General features: G+C 38.1%; 1 protein-coding gene across 1 annotated transcript in view; it reads left to right on the top strand.

The window, feature by feature from the left end:
* LOC135197868 (probable chitinase 10) overlaps window positions 1-22,577 on the top strand; it is a 110,875-nt gene that overhangs the window by 79,674 nt on the left and 8,624 nt on the right. The window contains 24 exon segments of the mRNA XM_064225060.1: window positions 198-280; window positions 282-366; window positions 882-1,016; window positions 1,642-1,737; window positions 2,044-2,223; window positions 2,577-2,709; window positions 3,283-3,424; window positions 3,620-3,828; window positions 4,107-4,324; window positions 4,845-5,186; window positions 7,554-7,977; window positions 8,110-8,234; window positions 10,219-10,659; window positions 13,042-13,281; window positions 17,214-17,395; window positions 17,674-17,899; window positions 18,023-18,202; window positions 18,547-18,758; window positions 18,916-19,051; window positions 19,455-19,597; window positions 19,842-20,027; window positions 21,505-21,627; window positions 21,764-22,055; window positions 22,314-22,493. Coding sequence (XP_064081130.1) covers window positions 198-280; window positions 282-366; window positions 882-1,016; window positions 1,642-1,737; window positions 2,044-2,223; window positions 2,577-2,709; window positions 3,283-3,424; window positions 3,620-3,828; window positions 4,107-4,324; window positions 4,845-5,186; window positions 7,554-7,977; window positions 8,110-8,234; window positions 10,219-10,659; window positions 13,042-13,281; window positions 17,214-17,395; window positions 17,674-17,899; window positions 18,023-18,202; window positions 18,547-18,758; window positions 18,916-19,051; window positions 19,455-19,597; window positions 19,842-20,027; window positions 21,505-21,627; window positions 21,764-22,055; window positions 22,314-22,493 — 4,713 coding nt within the window.

Here is a 22,577-nt window from a genome sequence, read left to right as displayed (position 1 = left end):
CGTTTAAGCAGACTCTGATCATTTTTATTCGATGTTAGACGATCAAATGAATGAATTTCTAACATCAGATTCGCTGCTTCAAATAAAACTTTAATATAGATTTAAAACACTTCGCACAGATAAAACCAATGATAAAATACAAATATAAAAAAAAAACTAAGTTAAAACATCTGTTTTCATTTTTATCCTAAACAAAGGACCAGGATTCCATCGTTCAGCAGAGGACTGTGCCGTGTACTACCTCTGCGACGCTTCTCTTAATGCCTACCGGTTCATCTGTCCCCTCTGGTCTAGTCTTCGATACCCACAGGCGCCTTTGCAACTGGCCCAGGCTTGTCAAGTGCGGAAAAGGCTTCGCTGCACTGAGTAAGTTGACAAACTGCAAAACTTCTTCTGAATATATTTCCTGCGCTGTTTGTCATTTTACAGGTGACCGTCATATGAAGGTCATCTATCAACATTCATACGGATAATTCAAAACGTTGTAAATTACCTACTTGCCTTCAGTCACTCACACTTTAACAGCATGATTAATTGATTAACTAACATCTTTTTGGATGACAACTTTTACCCAAGTAAATCTATACTTTGAAATCTTAAAAAAAAATAGGAATATATTTTAAACTAAACTCACAAGAGAGTAGTCTTCTTTTTTTCTACCTCAAATAATTCAATAACCAGAATGCGTTTCCTTCGCCTGATTCAGTATCTAATCTCTGGAATGTATTTTACTTTGAATTGTGATGCACGCTGATGTTATTATGAAGAGCGCGTAACAATCTTGAGTACCATTAACACGAGTTGTGCAGAATCCTCGATATCTACTATTTGTCATGCATGTTACTTATCTTCTTCTCTAATAACTCGGACCTGACCGGCAGACACAATCCCTGTTGCATGCCGCGAGGACGGCCTCTATAACGACGCCAACGACTGTCGCATGTTTGCACTGTGCAACAACGGGCAGGCGACGAGGTACTCCTGTCCCTACGGATTCTTCTTCGACACCACGAAAGGTAAATGGATATGTGACGTCACTGACATGAGTTCTTGGGAAGCCACTGACACAGATTCAATGGAAACAACATGAAATCCTCAATCAAAGACACAAATAAAAAATTATTATACAAAAGGCGACAACAAATGAAGATCTAGGAATGGATATTTTCCAAGTGGTCAAAGCCTGTCAAACAAGATACAGCAACAAGATGCCGCACAAGACAATCCACAAAGGTTTTGCCAAGAAATATCGAGCTTTGAACAAAATTCCATCGCTACATCAATTAGAGTTCATTTCAACAACCGAACAACAAAAGGTACACGATGGAAGAACGATAATTCGACGAAACATCTTTGGAAACAACCTTTGTCGACTTATAACAGTAGATAAAATTAATGAATATGAAAATGACGGTCCATAAATACTATCCAAAGAACACAAACAGATATGTGCCGTATGTATCATAAAAGCTAAAGGTCTTCGACCTTAATTTTGAACACAGTTCACGAGACTAAACCTTTTTCATTTAATTGGTATCTATACTTATATCATTAATGCCTTGAGGCTTGGCTTAAGTACATTATCATCGGAAACAGTACCACTCTCAATAAGAGAATAATTTTTATTCTTATTCGCTGTAGGTGTCTGTACGGAAGATGGACAGAGATTCTGCCTCCCTGGTAACTCCTTCAAGATTGAGGACACTTATAGGACTACACCCACTCTCAAAACAGCAGGTAAGCAATGCAATGGATAGCCCAAAAGCTTTCTTAATTCGAGGAACAGTTTTTAAAAATAGGTAGATGAATTAAATCACTTCACGAATTTCTTTTGCCAAGAGATTTTCCTAATTTTACTGAGTTGTTACCATTCTCAGCACATCTATTGTATAGTGGCAAAGGGCAAAAAACAACTTCGTTGCACATAGTGAATTCAAACTTCATGGAAACAGTTAGAGCAAAATAATAAGCAATCAAGAAAAAATCTTATGTAACCAACTCTAATCAAGCTGAATAACTAATAACTTACTCATTGGATTTCAGGCGAAAACAAAGTCGTGTGCTATTTCACCAGCTGGGCATTCTACCGACCCGATCCTCATAAGTATGCCCCAGAATACGTGGACCCTTCACTGTGTACTCATATCCTCTACGCTTACTCTAAACTGGACGGGTACGAAATGATCATGAAGGCCTTAGATCCTTACTTGGATTTCGATTACAGTGAGTGTTGTTATTCTGTTTATTTATGAAACTTATACAGCTGATATTATTTACTGTAGACGACTGATTCCTCACATTAAAAATACGGGGTCTCTCACTCAGGCCATTGTTGTACGGATCTTGATTTCCTACTCAATAAATTCCGAGGCAAGATAAGGTGATGTATAACGTGTAAAATATAAAGAGGAGATTCAGCTCTCATCTATCGTATCAGATTTCAAAATTTACCGTTGAATTACCAAATACTTCCTGTGAGGTCGAACACAAATTAAGACATTCAATTCCTTCAACTCTCAACCTCCGAAATCTAGAAGTCATGAGACCTCTAACCAGTTCAATTCTGTGTTCCTTAGGTTTCTACCAACGCGTTTTATCGCTGAAAAGTCAGGCACCATCACTGAAGGTGATGCTTGCTCTCGGTGGTTGGGTCGACTCAGTTGGCGATAAATACTCCCGCCTTGTGAGCAATCCTGCCAACAGAACACGGTAAGTCATAAGTTTGTACACACACACACATAAAAACAATATATATATATATATATATATATATATATATATATATATATATATATATATATGTGTGTGTGTGTGTGTGTGTGTGTATATATATAATATATATATATATATATATATTATATATATAATATATATATATATATATATATCTATATATATATATATATATATATATATATATATATAATATTGTATAAGATGCATGGTTGTCAACTTGCATGTCTAAAACATGCTTATCTGCACAGAAATTATGTTTAAATTCAAATATACATGTATATACAGTAAAGTATGCTCTGTATCTATTTCCTTATACAGCGAGTCTGAAGTTTGAAAGGCAATAAAAGATATCTACTGTATAATAAAAAAAAAAAATTTTAACAATGAGATATTTTGAAAAAGAAAACTAAAGGCAAACAGCCTGATCCCTAAATCTTCGTGTAAACAAAAGTTGAAAGATTAAAAGTAAACCCGCTATCAACTCAAGCACTTGGATAGATTTAAAAAGAAAAAAAAAACTAATCAGAATTTCCAATCTCGTTGAAGATTCGTGCAGCACACGACCGATGTTCTGAAAGCCTACGGCTTTGATGGACTGGACTTAGGATGGATGTACCCAAGGTGCTGGCAATGGGATTGCTCGAAAGGATCGCCAGCAGACGTAGCTAATTTCGCCTCGTTCGTGAAGGTAAACAGAACAGACCTTTTATTCTACAAATGAAAAAATATGAACTAAGGCAAATCACAGTAAATATTCCACCATCTTTATTCAATAGATTAGCAGATTATCCAGACAAATTCTATATTGATTCACATAATTGATCTTGAACCAGCGGGAATATGAGTCATTTCCATAATTTCTCACAATGTCTTCGTACAACAGGAGCTTAAAACAGTGTTCAACGTGCAGTCACCGCCTTTGCTCTTATCTGCTGCGGTGTCGCCTGCCAGAAACATCATCGACAAGTCTTACGACGTGCCCGCCCTCTCGCGATACCTGGATTTCATCAATGTCATGACCTATGACTTCCACGGGGCATGGGAAGGGAAAACAGGGCACATTTCGCCCCTCTCCGTCCGACAGGGTGACAAGTGAGTAGCGGCTTGACAACATTTTGAAATCCTTCCCGTACTAATGTGCTACATTATTGAGTTTGAATGACAGTGAAAGTAACTCTTATTTACGCTTATCAGTTAATTTATACCTCGTACATTGTATAGCAAGAAATGATTGATACCTGCAATGACACCTGCTGAGTAGCGTGTTAAAGAAGTTATTTTGAAATCAGGTAGTTAAGACCTCTCGTCCTCCTCTTTTCTTGCATCAAATTCTTACTGCTGACCTTATGTGACCTTTCAACACCTTACAGATACGAGAGCCAGAACACGGACTACGCCATGAAGCATTGGGTATCGAAGGGTGCTGATAAAAGCAAACTCATTGTGGGCATTCCGTTTTATGGTCAGACTTTCACCTTGGCCAACCCTGCTATAAACAGCATTAATGCCCCAGTCAACGGGCCAGGCGAACCAGGGCCCATAACGATGCAGAGGGGAATGATGGCCTACTTCGAAATCTGCAAACTAGGTGAGTTCAGTCAGACGAAACTTTATGCAAATCTCTGCAGAACTGTAGCATCTCCCGAGATGAACACCGTCACCAGTTCCACTGATTGTGGTTATGGGTCGAGGCGCCTCTTAGTCGTATGAGGAATTTTTATTTGTTAAGCTCTTTAAGTCTTTTTTTCTTTTTTTCCACATCTGATTTAAGGTCTTTTTTATTTCATTATGTTCTTCTTTATGAGTTTTCCAGCAATACTACTTTTATTTTCTTTATATGGTAGCTGAAGGTCAATTATTCTAATTCGTTCTTCCCTGTAGGCAAAACAATATAATAGAAAAGAAAATGAAAAATATCCTCTTCTATATTTACACACAAAAAGGACAAACTGCTTTATATGAGTCACAAAAATTTTTCCAAACATTTTTGATAAGCTTTCCCGTTACATAATCTATGCAATAAGGAGAGAGAGAGAGAGAGAGAGAGAGAGAGAGAGAGAGAGAGAGAGAGAGAGAGAGAGAGAATTATAACGGCTCATCTTCCACAGTAAGATCACCTGGCTGGAGCAAAGCCGTGGACCCATCAGGGGCCATTGGTCCATTCGCTCACGAGGGCAACCTGTGGATCAGCTACGAGGACCCGGCCTCTGTAACTCGAAAAGCCAGTTACATTCAGGACAATGGGTACGGTGGTGCCATGGTATGGGATCTTAGTTTTGACGATCGTCTGAACGAATGCTGCACGGAACCTTACCCTCTGTTGAGGGCAATCAATCGGGTGCTCAGGTCCGTATCGCACCCGCCACCCAGACCTGGAGGAGGTAACTGCGCCGCGCCACCATCTGACGCCACGCCCACTCCCCCTGTTATGACAACGACCTACGCTTCAGGTAAGATAAGAAATAATACCCTGTCACATGACTCATGTGATCTACTTTCATCATCGCGTTACACATGACCACACAGATCTAGCACCAAACGGAAAGATAAAAAAAATAAAATACATATTTGCAAATGAACCAGAAAAAACAGCTCTTAAACAGGTGAGACTCAATAAATAATACATTATCAACCACACAAGTTCTCGACAGATGGATTCTCTGGACGTCAAAGGCGCCGCACCAAGTACTTTTTAAACAACGAAATTAAATCATTCAAAGACTATAACTAACGCATATAATGAAAAATGCGTATACAAAATACAGGTATAAACCCGGGAATTCCCACTCACGAACAGAGCATCTACTTGAATGGATATTGACATTTCCACAATAAATAACAGCAGAAACAGAAAAAATGCAACACAGCTAAACAGAGAAAATGCTACACAAAGCTAAACAGAGAAAATGCTACACAAAGCTAAACAGAGAAAATGCTACACAAAGCTAAACAGAGAAAATGCTACACAGCTAAACAGAGAAAATGCTACACAAAGCTACGTCATTGCATAAGAAACTGGACAAAATGCAACACGGCAACATACCTTTTATAATATCAAGGCTTTCATATGCCATCATCTTTAAAATGTTCAAACAAAATATTGTGGATTGTAAAACGATACCATATAAGACTAAGCAGTCCAAATCACTTCAAGAAAATTAAAATGATCTTTTATTGAATAATAATATACAAGAAAATCTGACTATTAAATAAAATAAAAAGAATCAGATCTAGAATTATAAATGTTCTTTAAAACAGATCAAATATGGAATTAGTTGCGTTTTAACTAAACTTAGCATCTGTGTGAGTTTGAGGGAAAGCATAAGACCTACAAACATAAGCACCATCTTAAAAAAATCCTGATTTAAAACATGAATTTTTTACCAAATTCCGGCTCTTCTCTTCCAATGGTTGCTGACTGATGATGGAATAACCCAACAGAAAGTAAGTGAGAAATCATGTGGTCACCTTCTTGAAAACTAACACTTAACAAATGGTTGGCGGTGCTGATTTTGTGTGAAAATGCCACAAGGGAAATTTATTGTGTTATTCACATTGCGTTTCCTATAGACTTAAGTCTCAGAAAATATAACGAAGTTAGATTGTGAATATATGCTCATCATTTATTTTTCATTTCTAACAGTATAAGTGATACTGATTAAAGCGCATGCAAATGGGAGTTCTGATAATAGACGATAAACGCCAACTGCTACACAGTGAAAACTGGTCTTTCCTGAATCGAAGGGTATATTCAAATCTGACGGAACTTATATTTTTGAAGGAAACGTTACTGCGTCAGGGAAACACTAAAAAATGATGCAACAAAGAGTAAGTTAGTCTGAATGCTGCAGATGGTTCTTGTTAGTGAGGCAACAACCGTGTTTTCAACGCCCTGTATGTGCAATGTTGCCAACTGTTCCCTACATTACCACCTTGATGATGACTTGTCAGGAAGCACCTGGTAACTTGACAACGTCCAGCGGGTATGGCATCTTTTCTCCAGCTCTTTTTCGACCATCGATATATAAATAACCCGAAAGTTAACAGAAAAAGACAAGAAGGGGGTGTAAAACCTGGTGGCAATCAGGTAAGAAAAAGATGTAGACTACACATAAAATCAGGGATGATGACTGCAAAAGTCAGTTGCTCATTGACCCTGTTGTTAATATTGGATCATTTCAACGTTAGCTACTCACGCAAAGAATGGCCATTTTAAAGGCTAAAATTTTGCATAGTCTTCGTCCTGTTGATTCAAGGGTCAAAAAAATTTATATAGATGTTCATGAATACTTGAGCGTAAAAAATTACATGCAAGAACCTGAATGGGAAATATCTGCACAACTCCTTATGTATCAGCTTCTTTGTGTCCAACTGCCTGCTTTTTGTCTGATGTGCATTTGTGTATCGTTTATTGTTTGTTTGAACTTACCTACGTCTAATACAGTGTTGGTGTTGTTTTGCTAATGTTGCTACTTGTTGCTGCCTTATGATTGTATGCTTATCACGGATATTTCATTTTACTAACTTAAGGTAGAAGCCTTTGTCAGAAACAAATAAAAGAAGTGTCATAAAAAGTGTTATCAGTTTCAGAAGGAAATCTGGTCAACCGACTGCAGTGCTCAATATTATTTGGAAATCACCTATAGTTCAAATCACATAACTTACAGTTGTCGTTCATCTCCTTCTATAGCATTTCAAATGACTACAAAGATGATTTTAAAACTCTTCTGCAATAGATGTTCAATCATTAATCTCTCTTTGCCTCTTTCTCTCTCCCCGCCTCGTTTCCATAACACACAAAAACGATGCAAATGCAGCCATTGGAGGGAAACCCTCTACAATCCCTTGGGACACATTCAACATTTCCTCGAGCGGAACAACAGAGACGACTGCTCAAACCTGGTGGTCTTCAACCCCCCGACCCCAAACCACCCCAAGGCCAGTCCGAACTACCTCCAACACTCCTAGAACAACTACGACCACGCCTGCGACGACGACTTCACCCTGGTGGTTACCTCCTAGTACCACCTCAACTACTACTACTACAACTACTACAACTACCACAACTTCCACCACCACTACCACCACACGTCCATTTATTCCAGCATTCCCACAAGGGCCTACCATTCCTCCTCAACCGCCACAACCACCTCCATCCGCGGGTGGTGGAAAGCAGCCAGGTGACAGGTGCCAAGAAGGAGAATATCATCCTAAACCAGGAGACTGCGAATCATTCTACAGGTAAGATGTTACCTACAAACCTGCAGACTTTGGCTTGCTCACACACACGCGCGCGCGCGCAAATGCACATTACCATAAAATACCCCAAATATGAGAAAAAGTATTCACTCTGATCCCACTGTACTTTCAAAGGTGTCGAAATGGCCAGCTGGAAGAGGCTAAGTGTACCCCAAGGCTCCACTGGAATCAGCAGCTGAAGTTATGCGACTGGCCAGCAAGTGCCAAGTGTCAGGCATCACAGGCCCAACCAATAGGTGGTGAGTACAGAACTACCTGCTATAAATAACTTTTCATTATGCTTTATCTTCTCTCATTTATGTCTAAATACTATTTTTGAGTTATTCGTTTGCAACAAATTCAGATAACAAAATTTCAAGTTAAAACTTTTAACCCTTGGAATAAGAACATTTATACTAGCCTACATCCAAAAGCACTAAACCTTGCATTAATTGAATCAGGTATCAAAAACATAATTATCTACAAGATACCAATTACCATGCCAATACCGATCTTCATATCACTTATTTAGTTGGTATATCTCAGGCTTCAACTGTAGTCATGTCAGCATACCGAAAAATTTCACTTTACTTACGATGAAATTATTTAGGTCAACTGACTCTCAAATGAATTACGTTACAGACTTTCATCTACATCATTCATTCATTGTACCAAGACAATGAGTGAAACAATATAGAATAGCAAAAATAAGTTGGCTTTAAATTCCGGTAAAATTCCCTAAGGATGAAAACCACTTGCAGCCAAAGGCAAATTTACTTAACTGATCCCTTCGTTAATTTCTAATTCACTTAAATATTTTTTTTTCTTTTAAAGCTCTCTCCCAGCTAAAAGCTTTCTTTTCGTTAAATGCTGTTCAGTAGAAACATTCGTTCCTCCTGTCAACTTGTCATAAAGCTCTCTAACTACATCCTACTTTAAAGCAAGCTTCAGTATAAGGCTTCATAATTTACAGGTGACTTTTAGTACAAGGTTCTTTCCCTTTAATGGTGCCATTCTTTTAATATAATAAAAAAAAGCTTTCTCCCTTTAAGTGACTACATTTAAAAGAGCTTTCAGCATTATTAGCGACGTGCACAAAGTGCCTGAAGTGATCATCTTTTCACCAGCAATAATTCCCCAATATTACTGGCTCTTCTTTCTTGGACACTCAGGGAGCCAAAGGCAATGCCATAAACTATCATGCGACTGGACATGTATTCTACCACTCGGTTTAATAGAATGAATAAAATGACTCCTGTCTGGTGATCTCGAGGGGTTGTACACTTTCATTAAAAGTCTGCTGCCTTTCACCAATAACTATGTAACGACAGTTCATGGAGAAATAAATAAACCCATTTCACATGAACTTAAAATTTATCGTTTTGAGATGAACTTTTCATATGTGGAAAATCTTAATTCTTTCATATCTTATGCCTCCAATGGAATCTTTACATTTTCAGCTTTCTGAACTTTGTGTGCTTGCATGAAAACGCTTATTAGGAAGCAATTAAAGATAATTTACTTTTTCGTATCCCGTTTCAGCTGAAAATATCCGATCCATTACAATGACGTCATTTATAGGCTAAAAAAAGCAAGCGCGACTGTTCGTTGGAAAATCAATTTGCACCATTCATTTATCTATGCATTTTTCCTTTTCCACAACCTGTTCACTGGAACTGCAAAACTGATCACCGAACCACAAATAAAATAATGCAGTATGGGAAAACACAAGACACAACAAGCAACCACCAAAGGCACATGGATTTCACACACATTTTGAGTGAAACCCTATTTATTGAAAGCACTTCGTTTCCGCTGCCTTCAAAAAAAAACAACGCCTTTCCTCCATTTATAAACTACTACATCGACCAGTTTTGGTCACATTCGAACTCTTGCATTTGTTCACATTTGAAGTCTTTATCTATTTGTACCCCCAACTAATCGCCCATGATAAAATACTCGATTAGCACCAATGTTGGCCTAACCTAAACAGAAAATATAGAACTCGTAGTGACATTCTTTGGAAGCATCCTGAACGGAGCTCATATTGATAAAACTAACGCACCATAATCTAATAAAGACTAGAAATATCTATGAAGTCAAGACACTGAAAAATCATGTAGGGATAACCCACTTTATATTTGCAAACACAAGCTAAAGAGTCAAAAGCAAGCCACTTGATGGAAGAAGGTAAGCTAGAGAGGAACGAAAGCATTTTCTATGTTTTTTTCATTTTTTTTATAGGTGGCATCACCACAAGTAGGCCTAGTCTACCAAGCAGAATGACACCTACAACCACCAACCGACCCATCACCACCACCCGTACCAGTACCTGGTGGTGGACACCGGGGCCCACAACTAGGTGGACACCGAGGCCCACAACTAGGTGGACACCTAAGCCAACCAAGAATTGGTGGGAGACTAAGCCAACAACTACAAGGTCCACCATCAAATCCACAACCCAGCAAGCTACATCAATACCTGCGCCCACGAAACCTCCATCTTTGTCGCCTCCTTCCAGTGGCGGCAGCTGCCAAGGAGGCAAGACCGCGGCAGTCCCTGGGGACTGTAACAGCTTCCGACAATGCATAGCAGGATCTTGGGTGACACTGCCTTGTGCTCCTGGACTCCACTGGAATGAGGCCCTCAGTATTTGCGACTGGCCACATCTCGCCAAGTGTGGAAGTGAGTATCAAGGATATACACAGCACACATACAAATATATATATATATATATATATATATATATATATATATATATATATATATATGTGTGTGTGTGTGTGTGTGTGTGTGTGTGTGTAATTATTTATATACCTATATACAATAAATATAGGACTATGCATGTATATACCAACATAATGCAATTCTAAGTGTCTTGAGAGAGAGAGAGAGAGAGAGAGTGAGAGATAATAACCTGAATTTTCCTGTGTGAGCTGGCTGTTATTTAAAATGAAAAATGCCACAAAATTGACCACGTAATGAAAGCCTCGAGGCTGGCTGCTTGAAACTACGTATAATTTGTTGTCACTTGCAAGGACTGGTTACACCGGCACAAACATGCATGTATTTGGCTATACTACGCACCCTGTCATCCATATACTCAAGATGGTGGCAACTAGAGATGACCTACAAATAACATATAAATACCGGAATAACAAAATCGTTTATGACTCATTTCCTTCACTATTCAAATAGCTGAAGAATATCGTGCAACACCAAGAACACCTGTATGATGATTTTATATTTATATAATTATGAAGTGATATGTCTGATTAAGCACAAATGATGATGGGGCATGAAGCTACAGTTAACACTAGCACACAGAAATTTAATTCTCAGTTACAACTGCAAAATGTCGACAGCTTCGATCAATAACATACATGGGTTACATAGAATGACTGCTACCAGGTACCTACAACGCTACCATAAGTGCAACGAAAGAACCCTTTTGCTTTTCTACATGAACTGAACATGAGTTTACATGACACATGCGTAAACAGTTTCACATTATTCAACAGCATAAAACTATTTCGGCATTGAGGTATTCGTGACATCCACATATAAGGGAAACCCATCCATGGCATACACAGAATGCACGTGTCAGAACAGAACAAACAAATAAAACCACCATCAAAGCCGTGTGTCCGGTAATTCAGTTCGTCATTTATTAACAGCATGAAAGCACCAGCATTATAGTAGTTCCAAGAAAGACGGCATTAGTTACAGGATATACAATACAGTATTTTTAAACGCATAAACATGAGCATGACAGTATATTCACATCCTAGACGAAAGTATCACTTATCTCAAAATATTTGGCTAACTTGTAAAAAGATTCGCCATACATGAAACACCCTTTTCAAAATCGGCAACTGTTCAAAAAAGTAACGCAAAATATCAATGTAAATAGGCTCTCGTTTTACGTCCTTCCCTATACTACAAAATAACAAACAGTACATTGCAATTTTTTCTGGATTTCGATTATACTGTTGATTTCGCAATCGAAAAGTAAAATAATTTGAAATAAACTATTACCTTAATGTGATCATAAAATTGTTCAGTCATATTAAAATGAACCCATCTCTAAATAAATTCAATGTGGGGATTTTCCTTGAAATTTGGATGGATAATGTCGGCGAAATAAAACTGTTTACTTTCGGATCATTTGGAGATACTGGCACAATTCATCGGATTAAAGTTTGTCCTCTCGTCCTACTTCAAGTAACAGGTTAAATGAGAAGAAAGAATACGATCCCAATCCGACCTAAACGCTTTGCAATATCATAACATGACTTGAACGGTTGTCTAGGGTTGATCGAGAAATGCACTTTAATATTCCAGTCATCCTTTGCGAAAATGTTAAGATGAACCAGCGATAATCATTCTTCAAACAAACGTGAAAACTGTTGCTGAGCATTATACATTACGGTTTGAATTTCCGTATTTAGGAACCGTCAAAGGTAATCCATTCTACGAAAGATAAGTGTTAATTTTTCTATGTCAAAATTTCACTTTCACAAAATTAAAATGACAGGAAAATATTCACACAAATATGCCACTCTTTTACAATTCCTACTCTATATAAAACTTCTAAATATGTATAGAATGTACATAAAATAACAGCCTAACATCTTCACTAGCCAGATCCCACCACCAATAGGAGCACATACAATTGTCCACCGCAAAAAACGTTTGCATGGTATCAGCATGCTACGTCTAGTATTGTATAAGTCTAGTTTTGTAATATATGTTCAGATGATGAGTGCATGACCTGCATTACAATGCATGAATAGAGTAGTCATTTGGTAATCTACAGCAGTTTCAGTGCCCACTATCCTCAACTCTGGGCTACCGAGCAACAGCAGCCATCTAACGACAAAAGGCAGGGTAAACCTGCAATCAGTTTAAAAGGAATTAGATTCCGAGACATAAATATTCCTCAATATTAAAAGGAAAAAATACCGATAACGTAAAAAGCATTATCATTGATTCTCTAAATGCTTCCCTCTGTAAGGTCTTTTACTTTCACCAATTCCTTCCGCGTAAGATCTAATGATCCCTCAGGTACAGCAGCAATTCGAGTTCCAGAAGAACAATCCTCGCCAATAACCACCACCCCCTGCCAGCGGGAGGGTGCTACAGTCCAAGGTCCCCAGTGCACCACAGGTGTGATATGTAAGAGTGGCTCTGTTACGGTGGAGCATTGCACAGGGGGCCTGGTTTGGAATCCCAAGGAACGCCACTGTGATCTTCCATCTCGTGTCCCCAAATGTGGTGATGTAGTTCTCACGCCATCCTCCCAAGGTAGCAACACCTAGTCCTTTGTCCCATTCCGAATGAACACAGAGCGCACCGCACCCTATAGTGCCCTTCCCCATCCTCTGGCAACCTTTCTTTCCCCATTCTCCACAGCAAAACCTTTCCTTTTTCACTCCATAATGCTCAAAGCACTTACGGTCTGCAAATGCTGAACAGTAAATTACTTTTCACCTTTGTTATTAACTCTCTTGTTGCCTGCCTCTGACCAATACACAATGCTTGAAGTTTTTCTCAAGATATGAGAGCTTGGAACTGGATAGGGGCATTTGTTGCAGCTTCCATGCTATAATGTATGACAATATGCGCACAGTTCTCTGGGTAAATGTAATGACTCGAATTCTTTCATCTTTGGCTTGGCTACTTATTATCAATCCTACCTTTCCAATATATCTGAAAACTAGCTGAAGGGCTAAAAGTCATGATTTTACAAACAAAATTACCAAGTGCTATAGATTTCTATGAAAACATTTCAGAATCGAACACACTAATAAGTTGAGCAGTCACAAATTTTACATAATTTTGAAATCTTTCCCTGTGCATTAACCTGGCTTTAGATCGTCTATCCTTAACCAAAGAAATGTCTCACTTCTTACTTGAGGAGCAATTACGTTTTAAAAACAGACATGACGGGAATCTAGTAGAGAGATGCCCTGAGACTCAATGAAATTCAGAATTAGCACATCCTTAATTGACACACAATTCTAACACTCACAGACATCCTTTTTGGTGAAGGCAAAAGACTAAGAAACCCTCTCTATACTATTGGAAAAAGGGTTCCACCAGGCTTGGGCAACACTGAAAAATAAATCTATGTTTTGGTTAATTAACGACTCTTGCTTGCTGATTTCTAACATGACTCAATAACAGTCTCTGCACTCGACCTTCATGTTGACTTCTGAAGGCTTCAGAGACTTATGCATCCTTTTCCTTCCCAACGCCCACTATGAGGACCCAATAACTAGACTGCTTCGACCTCCCTGAGAATATCGAATTGCAAAGTAGACCATGCCGAGCTTGGCAATGTCTTAAGCTTATTAAAGTTTTATATGGCGAGAATGATGTGACCTGCTTCCAAAGTAGATGCTGAAACTGCTATTCGTATTGTGTTGTCCGTGTTTGTTAATAAAGTCCGTCGCTGTCTTGTATTTTATGTTGTGTTGTAATACAGGAATACAGATCCCTTGGGAGACACTCAAACCTTAAATCCAACTTTAACCTTCTCCAGTTATTTACTCAACATTAACTTTAAAAATGCATTCCCAAATTTGATGTTTACTCCTTTAACTCTCAAGGGACCTGGCCTACCACTCCTGAGTAGTTTTGTGTTATAACAATGTAGGTGGATTTGTTAATTTATATAAAGGGTAAGTGGATACTTTACACATGCAGTGAATTCAAATGCCATCTTCATTCATATACCTCTAGTGAATGTGGATCTCATTTTGGTTCATCATCCAATGTGTAAATATGTGATAGTTTTGTTTTAATGGTTGGCATATTAATTCTGCTAAAAGCATGATATAACTGTGAGAACGTGTTCCTCCTAAGGTTTCAACTAGTAAAGCTGAACACTAACTGGATATATGCCTATCTGACAAATTCCTTGATTTCTAGTAACAAGGTCTCAAGCTGCCTTTAGTGACAATTCTCCATGTCTCCTTGGTACAAGGAAACACTATAAACACAAAAAGAAAAAAATTACTTCTTCAAGTTATTATTCACGTGACAGCTGATACCTGTGAAGCATCTGAAAGTTCTCACCTGACCCTTATTCCAAAAGACTCCTTGCATGATCTTACCTAACACACTTATCAGTTTCCAAGAAAAGCCTGTAAGAAAATTCAAATTTCTATTACTTCCTGGAATATCCCTCCGCATGCATCCCGTAGCATTAAGCAGGACCATGAATACCTTCTCTATCCCACATTCCCTTGCAGAAGCATAAGTTAATTTATAAAAGATCTGCAAGCAATTTTTTGATATTTGATATTTAAGGACATGAAACTTCTAGTCTTGGGTGAATTTTATTGGTATACTATGTTGAAATGTTTCATAAGTGAAGTTTTATTATTACTCCAACAGAGATAGAAATAAATTTAAAAGTATTCACATCTTCCTTAGTTTGCAATGCTCTCAGAATCAAAGATGTTTAAATGTCAGTTTCTAGTTTAGTAGATTTGTAGCACTAGAAATGATTAAATCATTTACCGAAAGATATCTAGTTTAGCAGAATTTCTAAAATTCTCGGCAATCCAGTAACGAATTTCTATAACATCAGAATCAATCAATAATTGTGTAGTATCAAAATTCTGAGTCCATATTAAAAAATACAGGAATAGCAAAGGAACCTCCCAGTTTGCTGTTTAGTTGTATTAGGGAAACTTATTGGTATTTCATACTCATTGTTTTCCAAGTAACAGTACTTCGAGGCACAACGTTAAGGCTTTGTTTTCATCCCAGTGAGCTACTGAGTTTTGAGCAACTATACTGCATGGTGTCTTGAGAAACTATGAGCTTCTGAATGTATGCTATGCACTAGGCCCAACGAAATCTTTGGAATTATATTCTTTTTCTGCATTATTATGTTTTTCCGGGTGTGATGGTCAATGAGTAGGTCAATAAATGTAGGTTGTCAGGATCGTGTAACCAGCTATTGCCATTCTTCAAAACTGGTTGTCAATAAGTGGTAATACTTACCTCCCTAGCTCTAATGCATTTATCATAAGCATGCAGCTACTTCGGACTGAAAAAGCTGGTCTACCTTGTGTAAAACAAAAAGATCCCTGGAGAGGTAAGTCATGACCCATCAACCAAATCCGTTCAATCCTCAATGACAACTAGAGTGAAGTTTTGCACATAGCATGGCTCAAGAGCTCAACCTTCATTTTTGTCCAGAAAGGTTTTTATATTTCCTGCTCTTTGACCACACCTCAAAAGTGTTTTCTCATGGCATTCTTCTTGTTGCAGCCGACCAACAGCTTCGCCACATCAAGCTGAAGAGGTGAACCCCGTCTCTCTGGTGCTCAAGCCTCAAGGGAGAGGAGTAGCCCTGCATCCAGCCTGACTGATTGGTTCCACACCACCAGTCTTAACTACAGCTCCCTCTTTACTACTGAATACTTTTCCTCTCTCTAGCTCTCGACAAACCTTAAACTATTTACATGCCTATCTATTTTTCAATAAGTACATATTGTACTACTCTATCACAACATTACTGCCACCCACTAGGGAGGAGACCTAGAATATCAATATGGATTCTGAGAACATTTGGATTGAAACACCAATGAACACTCGAAGAGATAGTATTCATGGTTTATCACATCTTACTATCATCCTGCAACTGTCAAAAACTTGTTCCTACCAAAAAAAAAATAAATAAATACCTTACTCCTTTTTTTATGTATATGTATGATCCCTCTGTGACCTGCTTTCCAAATAATGCTGCTTTTAACACTTTCTGCTTACTTACAGCTTTGTTTTATTGCTATGCTTCCATTGTTTAAATTTTATGCACATGATCTCCACTTTATCTATAAACTAGATTTTTAATATACGGCTAATAACTTAAAAATATTTTTAAAATGTAACCCTACTTAAGATTTATCCTAAATAAAATATGATAGTTTTTAGCAGTAGTTTAGATATAGTTATTAGTTATAACCCGCTAAACATGGTGCCTTAAAATCATGCTATTTTTTTCAAAATTTTTCTTTTTCGTGAAATCTAACTTGAAGGTTTGTGGAGAAGAAGTGTTAGCTGGTCTTAAATGCAAATCCCAATCCAATCAAATACTTTCCTTGATAACTTCAAAGGTAAAAATAAAAACTTCTTTAGTTCCAATGACAGCTATAAAGGCACCATGCTCAGTGGATGCAAAAGTTCCAGAAATCATGAACTGATGCAATTATCATCTACAGCTCTCCGACCTGCAACACCATCTCCTGATCTAGCAGCTACACCAGGAACAACGTCCGACATCAAACAACCTTGTCAAGAGGGCAACTACATGCGCGATCCAGCCGACTGTGGAGGTTACTTCTTATGTGTCCATGGAGAATGGCAGAGATTCAACTGTCAGCCACCACTGCAGTGGGATGAGGTTACTGAACTTTAATTTGCTTTAATAATCGATTCACAGAAAAGTCTAATTACACAGAAGTCCTAATAAAACCTGAAAAACTTAGGCTAATCATAACAGCTGTTTAATAAGTGTCCAAGAGTCTTCAAATAACACCTGAATAAAACAGCAACTCCCTCATGCTTTACAGGTTACCAGTTGTAAAATCTGTAACCGACTTAGATGAAAGACATCTTCTGAGCTTGGTATTAAAAAGTAATTAAGGCTAATCAGTCCATTTCTATCTTCTCTCTCAACAGAACAAAAGAATCTGTGACTGGCCCAGTAATGTGAATTGCAAAGCTGTACCAGCGCAAGATCAAGCAACTGGAGAAGCAGCCATGCCTGTGGGAGGCTCAGTAGAAGTTCAACCAATACAACCACAACAACCAACACCACAACAACCAACACCGTCACAACCAACTACAACACCAACACAATCAGATACTATCTTGGAAAAAGTCCCAGATTCTGGAAGTTTGTCAGGTACAGAACGTCCACAGATTTAGAATTATTTATCTTGGGGAATATCATGGAGGCAGTGAAAAATACAAATTTTAGCTTACGAATGAACATATTTTCAGTGTTTGTCTATATCTATCACAACAGGAGATTACATGGTTGTTTGCTACTTCACCAACTGGGCTTGGTACCGTCCGGGTCTGGGCAAGTACAAACCCGATGATATCGACCCCACCATCTGTACTCACATAGTTTATGGGTTCGCTGTGCTCGATTACTCCAATCTTATCATCAAGCCTCATGACAGCTGGGCTGACATAGATAATAGTAAGTACAGTTTATTTTAGACTGCAAAGCCATCAATGAGAATTTATAGATAAAAATTGAAACTCTTAATTGTGGATACCTGCAAGGAAAATAGCCGAGATTGAAAAAAAGAGAGCAGGATTTAAAGTCAGTTTCATTAGTGTTATACTGCAAACCATCGTACTTCTAAACAAATTAGGTTTCCTAATAAAAACTGCAAACATTCCAGTCATTTCAAAGAGATGTAATGAGCCCGCTTTAACTGTGACTAAAAAACCGCTCTAATTTGTCAAATCATAACAGCGTTATTTTGTCAATTATAACTGGCCATAAAATGAATTCAAGTTTTCCTTTCTATCCAAAAGGCTTCTATGAAAAGGTGACAGCACTCAGGGCCAAAGGAATCAAGGTCACCATTGCTATTGGTGGATGGAATGATTCCTTGGGAGACAAATACAGCAGGCTAGTCAATAATCCTGCAGCAAGAAGCAAGTTTATTAGCCACGTGATCGAATTCATCCAGAAATACAACTTTGATGGTCTCGACCTTGACTGGGAATACCCTGTTTGCTGGCAGGTTAGTAATGAATGCACCTTTCACTCAATGAAGAAAATATTTACAGCCATAAAAATAATAAACATTATGAGTTATCTATTCCAGATTAAACGTCGGATAAATGTAGTATTCTCATGTCAAAACGTATGAAGTAAAGTTACTCGTGGTTCTCTTTTAGGTGGACTGCAAGAAGGGACCAAAGTCTGACAAGGAGAACTTTGCTCTCTGGGTTAAAGAACTAAAGGAGGCCTTCGAACCGCACGGACTCCTCCTATCGGCGGCTGTGTCACCAAGCAAGAAAGTCATTGATGAAGGTCAGTCTCCTTACTTTTGCACAGACAGGCGGAAGGACACAGTTCTGTTTTAATATTGAAAATTCGCTGAATACCAATCTATCCTTAATAGTTATTTATTGCTGAATATAATAACAATTCAATAAATACCAAGCGTCAAAAAGTGTGATGTAACAAGAACACAGATTATTACAAAAAATAAAACAAATAGTATGAAACTAAAGAATGAAACTGCCTGTCAAACCAAACACGAAATTCAACAACATTTGACATAATCCAGAACACAAACTCTCGAGAATATAATAAAATTAATTAATTATACAGTCTATATCTGTATTCAATTACAGCTAACACTTTTCCCTCTAAACGCTTTCTAAAAATACTTGAACCAGCTCACTCAAAATACTTCCATCGCCATTCACAGGGTACGACGTTCCAACGCTCAATCGCTATCTTGACTGGATTGCCGTCATGACCTACGACTTCCACGGACACTGGGATAAGAAGACGGGTCATGTTGCACCTATGTATTACCATCCTGAGAGCGATTACGACTACTTCAATATGGTGAGTCGGTATATCTAGTCAAGTTCACGTCGCATCACACAAAAAAGGGCGATGCTTTGTGAATAGTGTCTACAACATCCCAACAGCTTCAAAACATGACGCAAGGACTAACTGGATCAATTATTTAATACCAATGTATATAACAAAAAAGTATCTTTGGGGAAGCCAGTAGAAGAAATAGACCTAACTCTCCGAGACTGGTACCCTGAAATGTCGTCCTTTTTTAATACTTTCCATCTTTCAGGACTACGCTATCCGTTACTGGTTGGAGAAAGGAGCCACAAAGAATAAGATCGTTCTGGGCATGCCCCTCTACGGACAGTCGTTCTCCATCGACAACCCCCAGAACACCGGTCTTAACTCTCCTGCAAGAAGTGGAGGACAAGCTGGACAGTTTACCAGAGCACGAGGCTTCTTGGCCTACTATGAGGTAACTTCTTACTTTAATCTAATCGAATATAGGATATAGAATTTAGGCGAAAGGTCAAGCGCCGAAACAGAAATGGACAGTAAAAGGTTTGACAGATGTAACAGGGGGAAAACCTCGCAGTTGCACTACGAGTCAGATGTTAGGAGAGGGTGGAAAGTGAGAGGAAAGAAAGAGAATATGAAAGGATGTACTGTAAAAGGAACGAAAGGGGTTGCAGCATGAGGTGCATAGGCGTTACTACCCACCTACGAGGTACTTTAAATTATTCTATTCTAATGGGTCTATAGTAAAAGCGACATCCTGCCTTTTCCATACTAAGAATTAAAAAAACACGTGAAAATGGAAGAAAGGTTAAGTACAAGAGATCTCATTCATTAGGATTCAGAGACTCTCTCTCAAGAACGAAATTCTTTGCGACTCAAAACTCATGATTAATGCGCGTATTACGACAAACCCATTTGATTATTCCAAACACATCAAACGCCATTTTTTTTCTTACAAAGAAATATTTGTGAGGATGGCTAGATAAGAATAAGGTATGAATGTGTGTCTGCACATACACACACACATACACACACACACACACACACACACATATATATATATATATATATATATGTATATGTATATATATATATATATATATATATATATATATATATGTGTATGTATGTATATGTATATGTATATATGTATATATATCTATATATATATATACATATACATATGTATATATATACATATATATATGTATATACATGTGTGTGTGTGTGTGTGTGTGAGACAGCTGACTGCTAAGTTTGCAATACTTCTGCCACTTATACATGTGACTTTTTATGCTTAACATTGATTAAGCCATGAAAGCCACTAATTATCGAATTCACAACCACCTAAGGAAACCTCACACCCTATATTATGAATTACAATTGATAATGCATCTTCCGGCAGAACCTGAACTTTTGGTTTAGGAAGTGATAGTCAGTTGACTTAACCATTAGGTCATCAAGAGAGATATTAGGTGATACTGACCGCTGCACATACTCCTGTCGAATTCAATTTCTGTACTTTGCGTCAGTTGTATTACGAAGTTTTGTCACATACGCACGTGTAATACATACATACATATATGCATATATTTTCTATCCTTACAGAAAATAACTCCTATCGATAAAATTAGGAAATCATGAAAGCATTTTATATCATTTTCAAAATATCGTAATTACGAATATGGAATTTTTTTTTCTATAGCATGATAACATCTCAAAACCCAACCAACAGGCCATTACGCAGCGGAGAATAAGTGAAGAGATAAACATGAATAGTGTGCATATATATAATGTACATACCTGGAGATAGATGATACACATTTTATATGCGTATGGTTGGTCAATTATGTCAGAAGAGACAAACCCTGAACCTTTACTCATCTCCCAACAGCATATCTGGAAAGTTATCATCTTCCAATGTCTCTTTTCAGATTTGTCACTTCATTAATCAAGGATGGACCGTTGTAAAGGATCCCGAGAACAGAATCGGACCCTATGCTTATTCCGGTAATCAATGGGTATCCTTCGACGATGTAGACATGATCAGAAGAAAAGTGAGTACAAGTTTTAGCATTCACTGCACAGTTCAAAATTTCAAAATAATTGGAATATTTTCAGTTATCAACTCTTCTAGAAACTTGACCATATGTGGGGCAGAATGGAATCTTGACTTCCTCTTTCGCTTTCCAGTCTAATTACATTCGTGAAATGGGTCTTGCTGGTGGTATGGTTTGGGCCCTCGACCTGGATGACTTCACAAATCGATGCGGACAGGGGGCTCACCCACTTATGAAGACCATTAAGGCAGTCCTAGGAGCTCCCAAGGGAACTGGAATAAGTGAATCCATGGCACCAACACCACCACAAACAACCAGAACCACGACTACTCCTGAACCTCAGCCGGCCAACACAATAGATATGACAAATGTTGGTACTGTTGATCACCGACCAACAGTTACTATCCCAACGCCTGGTTCAGGAGGTTGGTGTCTTCCATAAAGATCCCAGAGAGAATATTTAAGCTTTATAACTGCAAAAGCAATTTCCAAAACACTGGATACAAAACTTGAAGAGTTCATTATGGAGAGATTCTCTCCATTACTTTCATTAAAAGCGTAGATACTCAAGTGCAGGTAGTTTGCTAAAGAATGTTTCAAGCAACAAATGAACAGAGAAACGCAAAGCTTTGTTCCAACTTCCAAATGTCGCACAGCACCTTACCAAATTTTTTCTTTTGCAGATGGTTATAAGGTGGTCTGCTACTTTACAAACTGGGCTTGGTACAGAAATGGTGAGGGCAAGTACACTCCGTCAGAGATTGACGCCTCCCTCTGCACACACATAGTATACGGCTTCGCTGTCCTAGATCCAAGTAATCTTGTCATTAAACCCCATGACACATGGGCCGATTATGATAACAGTGAGTATTTTCATTTTTCACATTATGTCTGCAATTTAATCTCAATCAAAATCACGAGCTGATAAAGGATGTTCATATCATTTT

Source organism: Macrobrachium nipponense, chromosome 21 (assembly GCF_015104395.2).
Source record: "Macrobrachium nipponense isolate FS-2020 chromosome 21, ASM1510439v2, whole genome shotgun sequence".
Lineage (NCBI taxonomy): Eukaryota > Metazoa > Arthropoda > Malacostraca > Decapoda > Palaemonidae > Macrobrachium > Macrobrachium nipponense.
The sequence above is the reverse complement of the archived record's forward strand: the minus strand, read 5'-3'. Positions and strand labels throughout refer to the sequence as shown.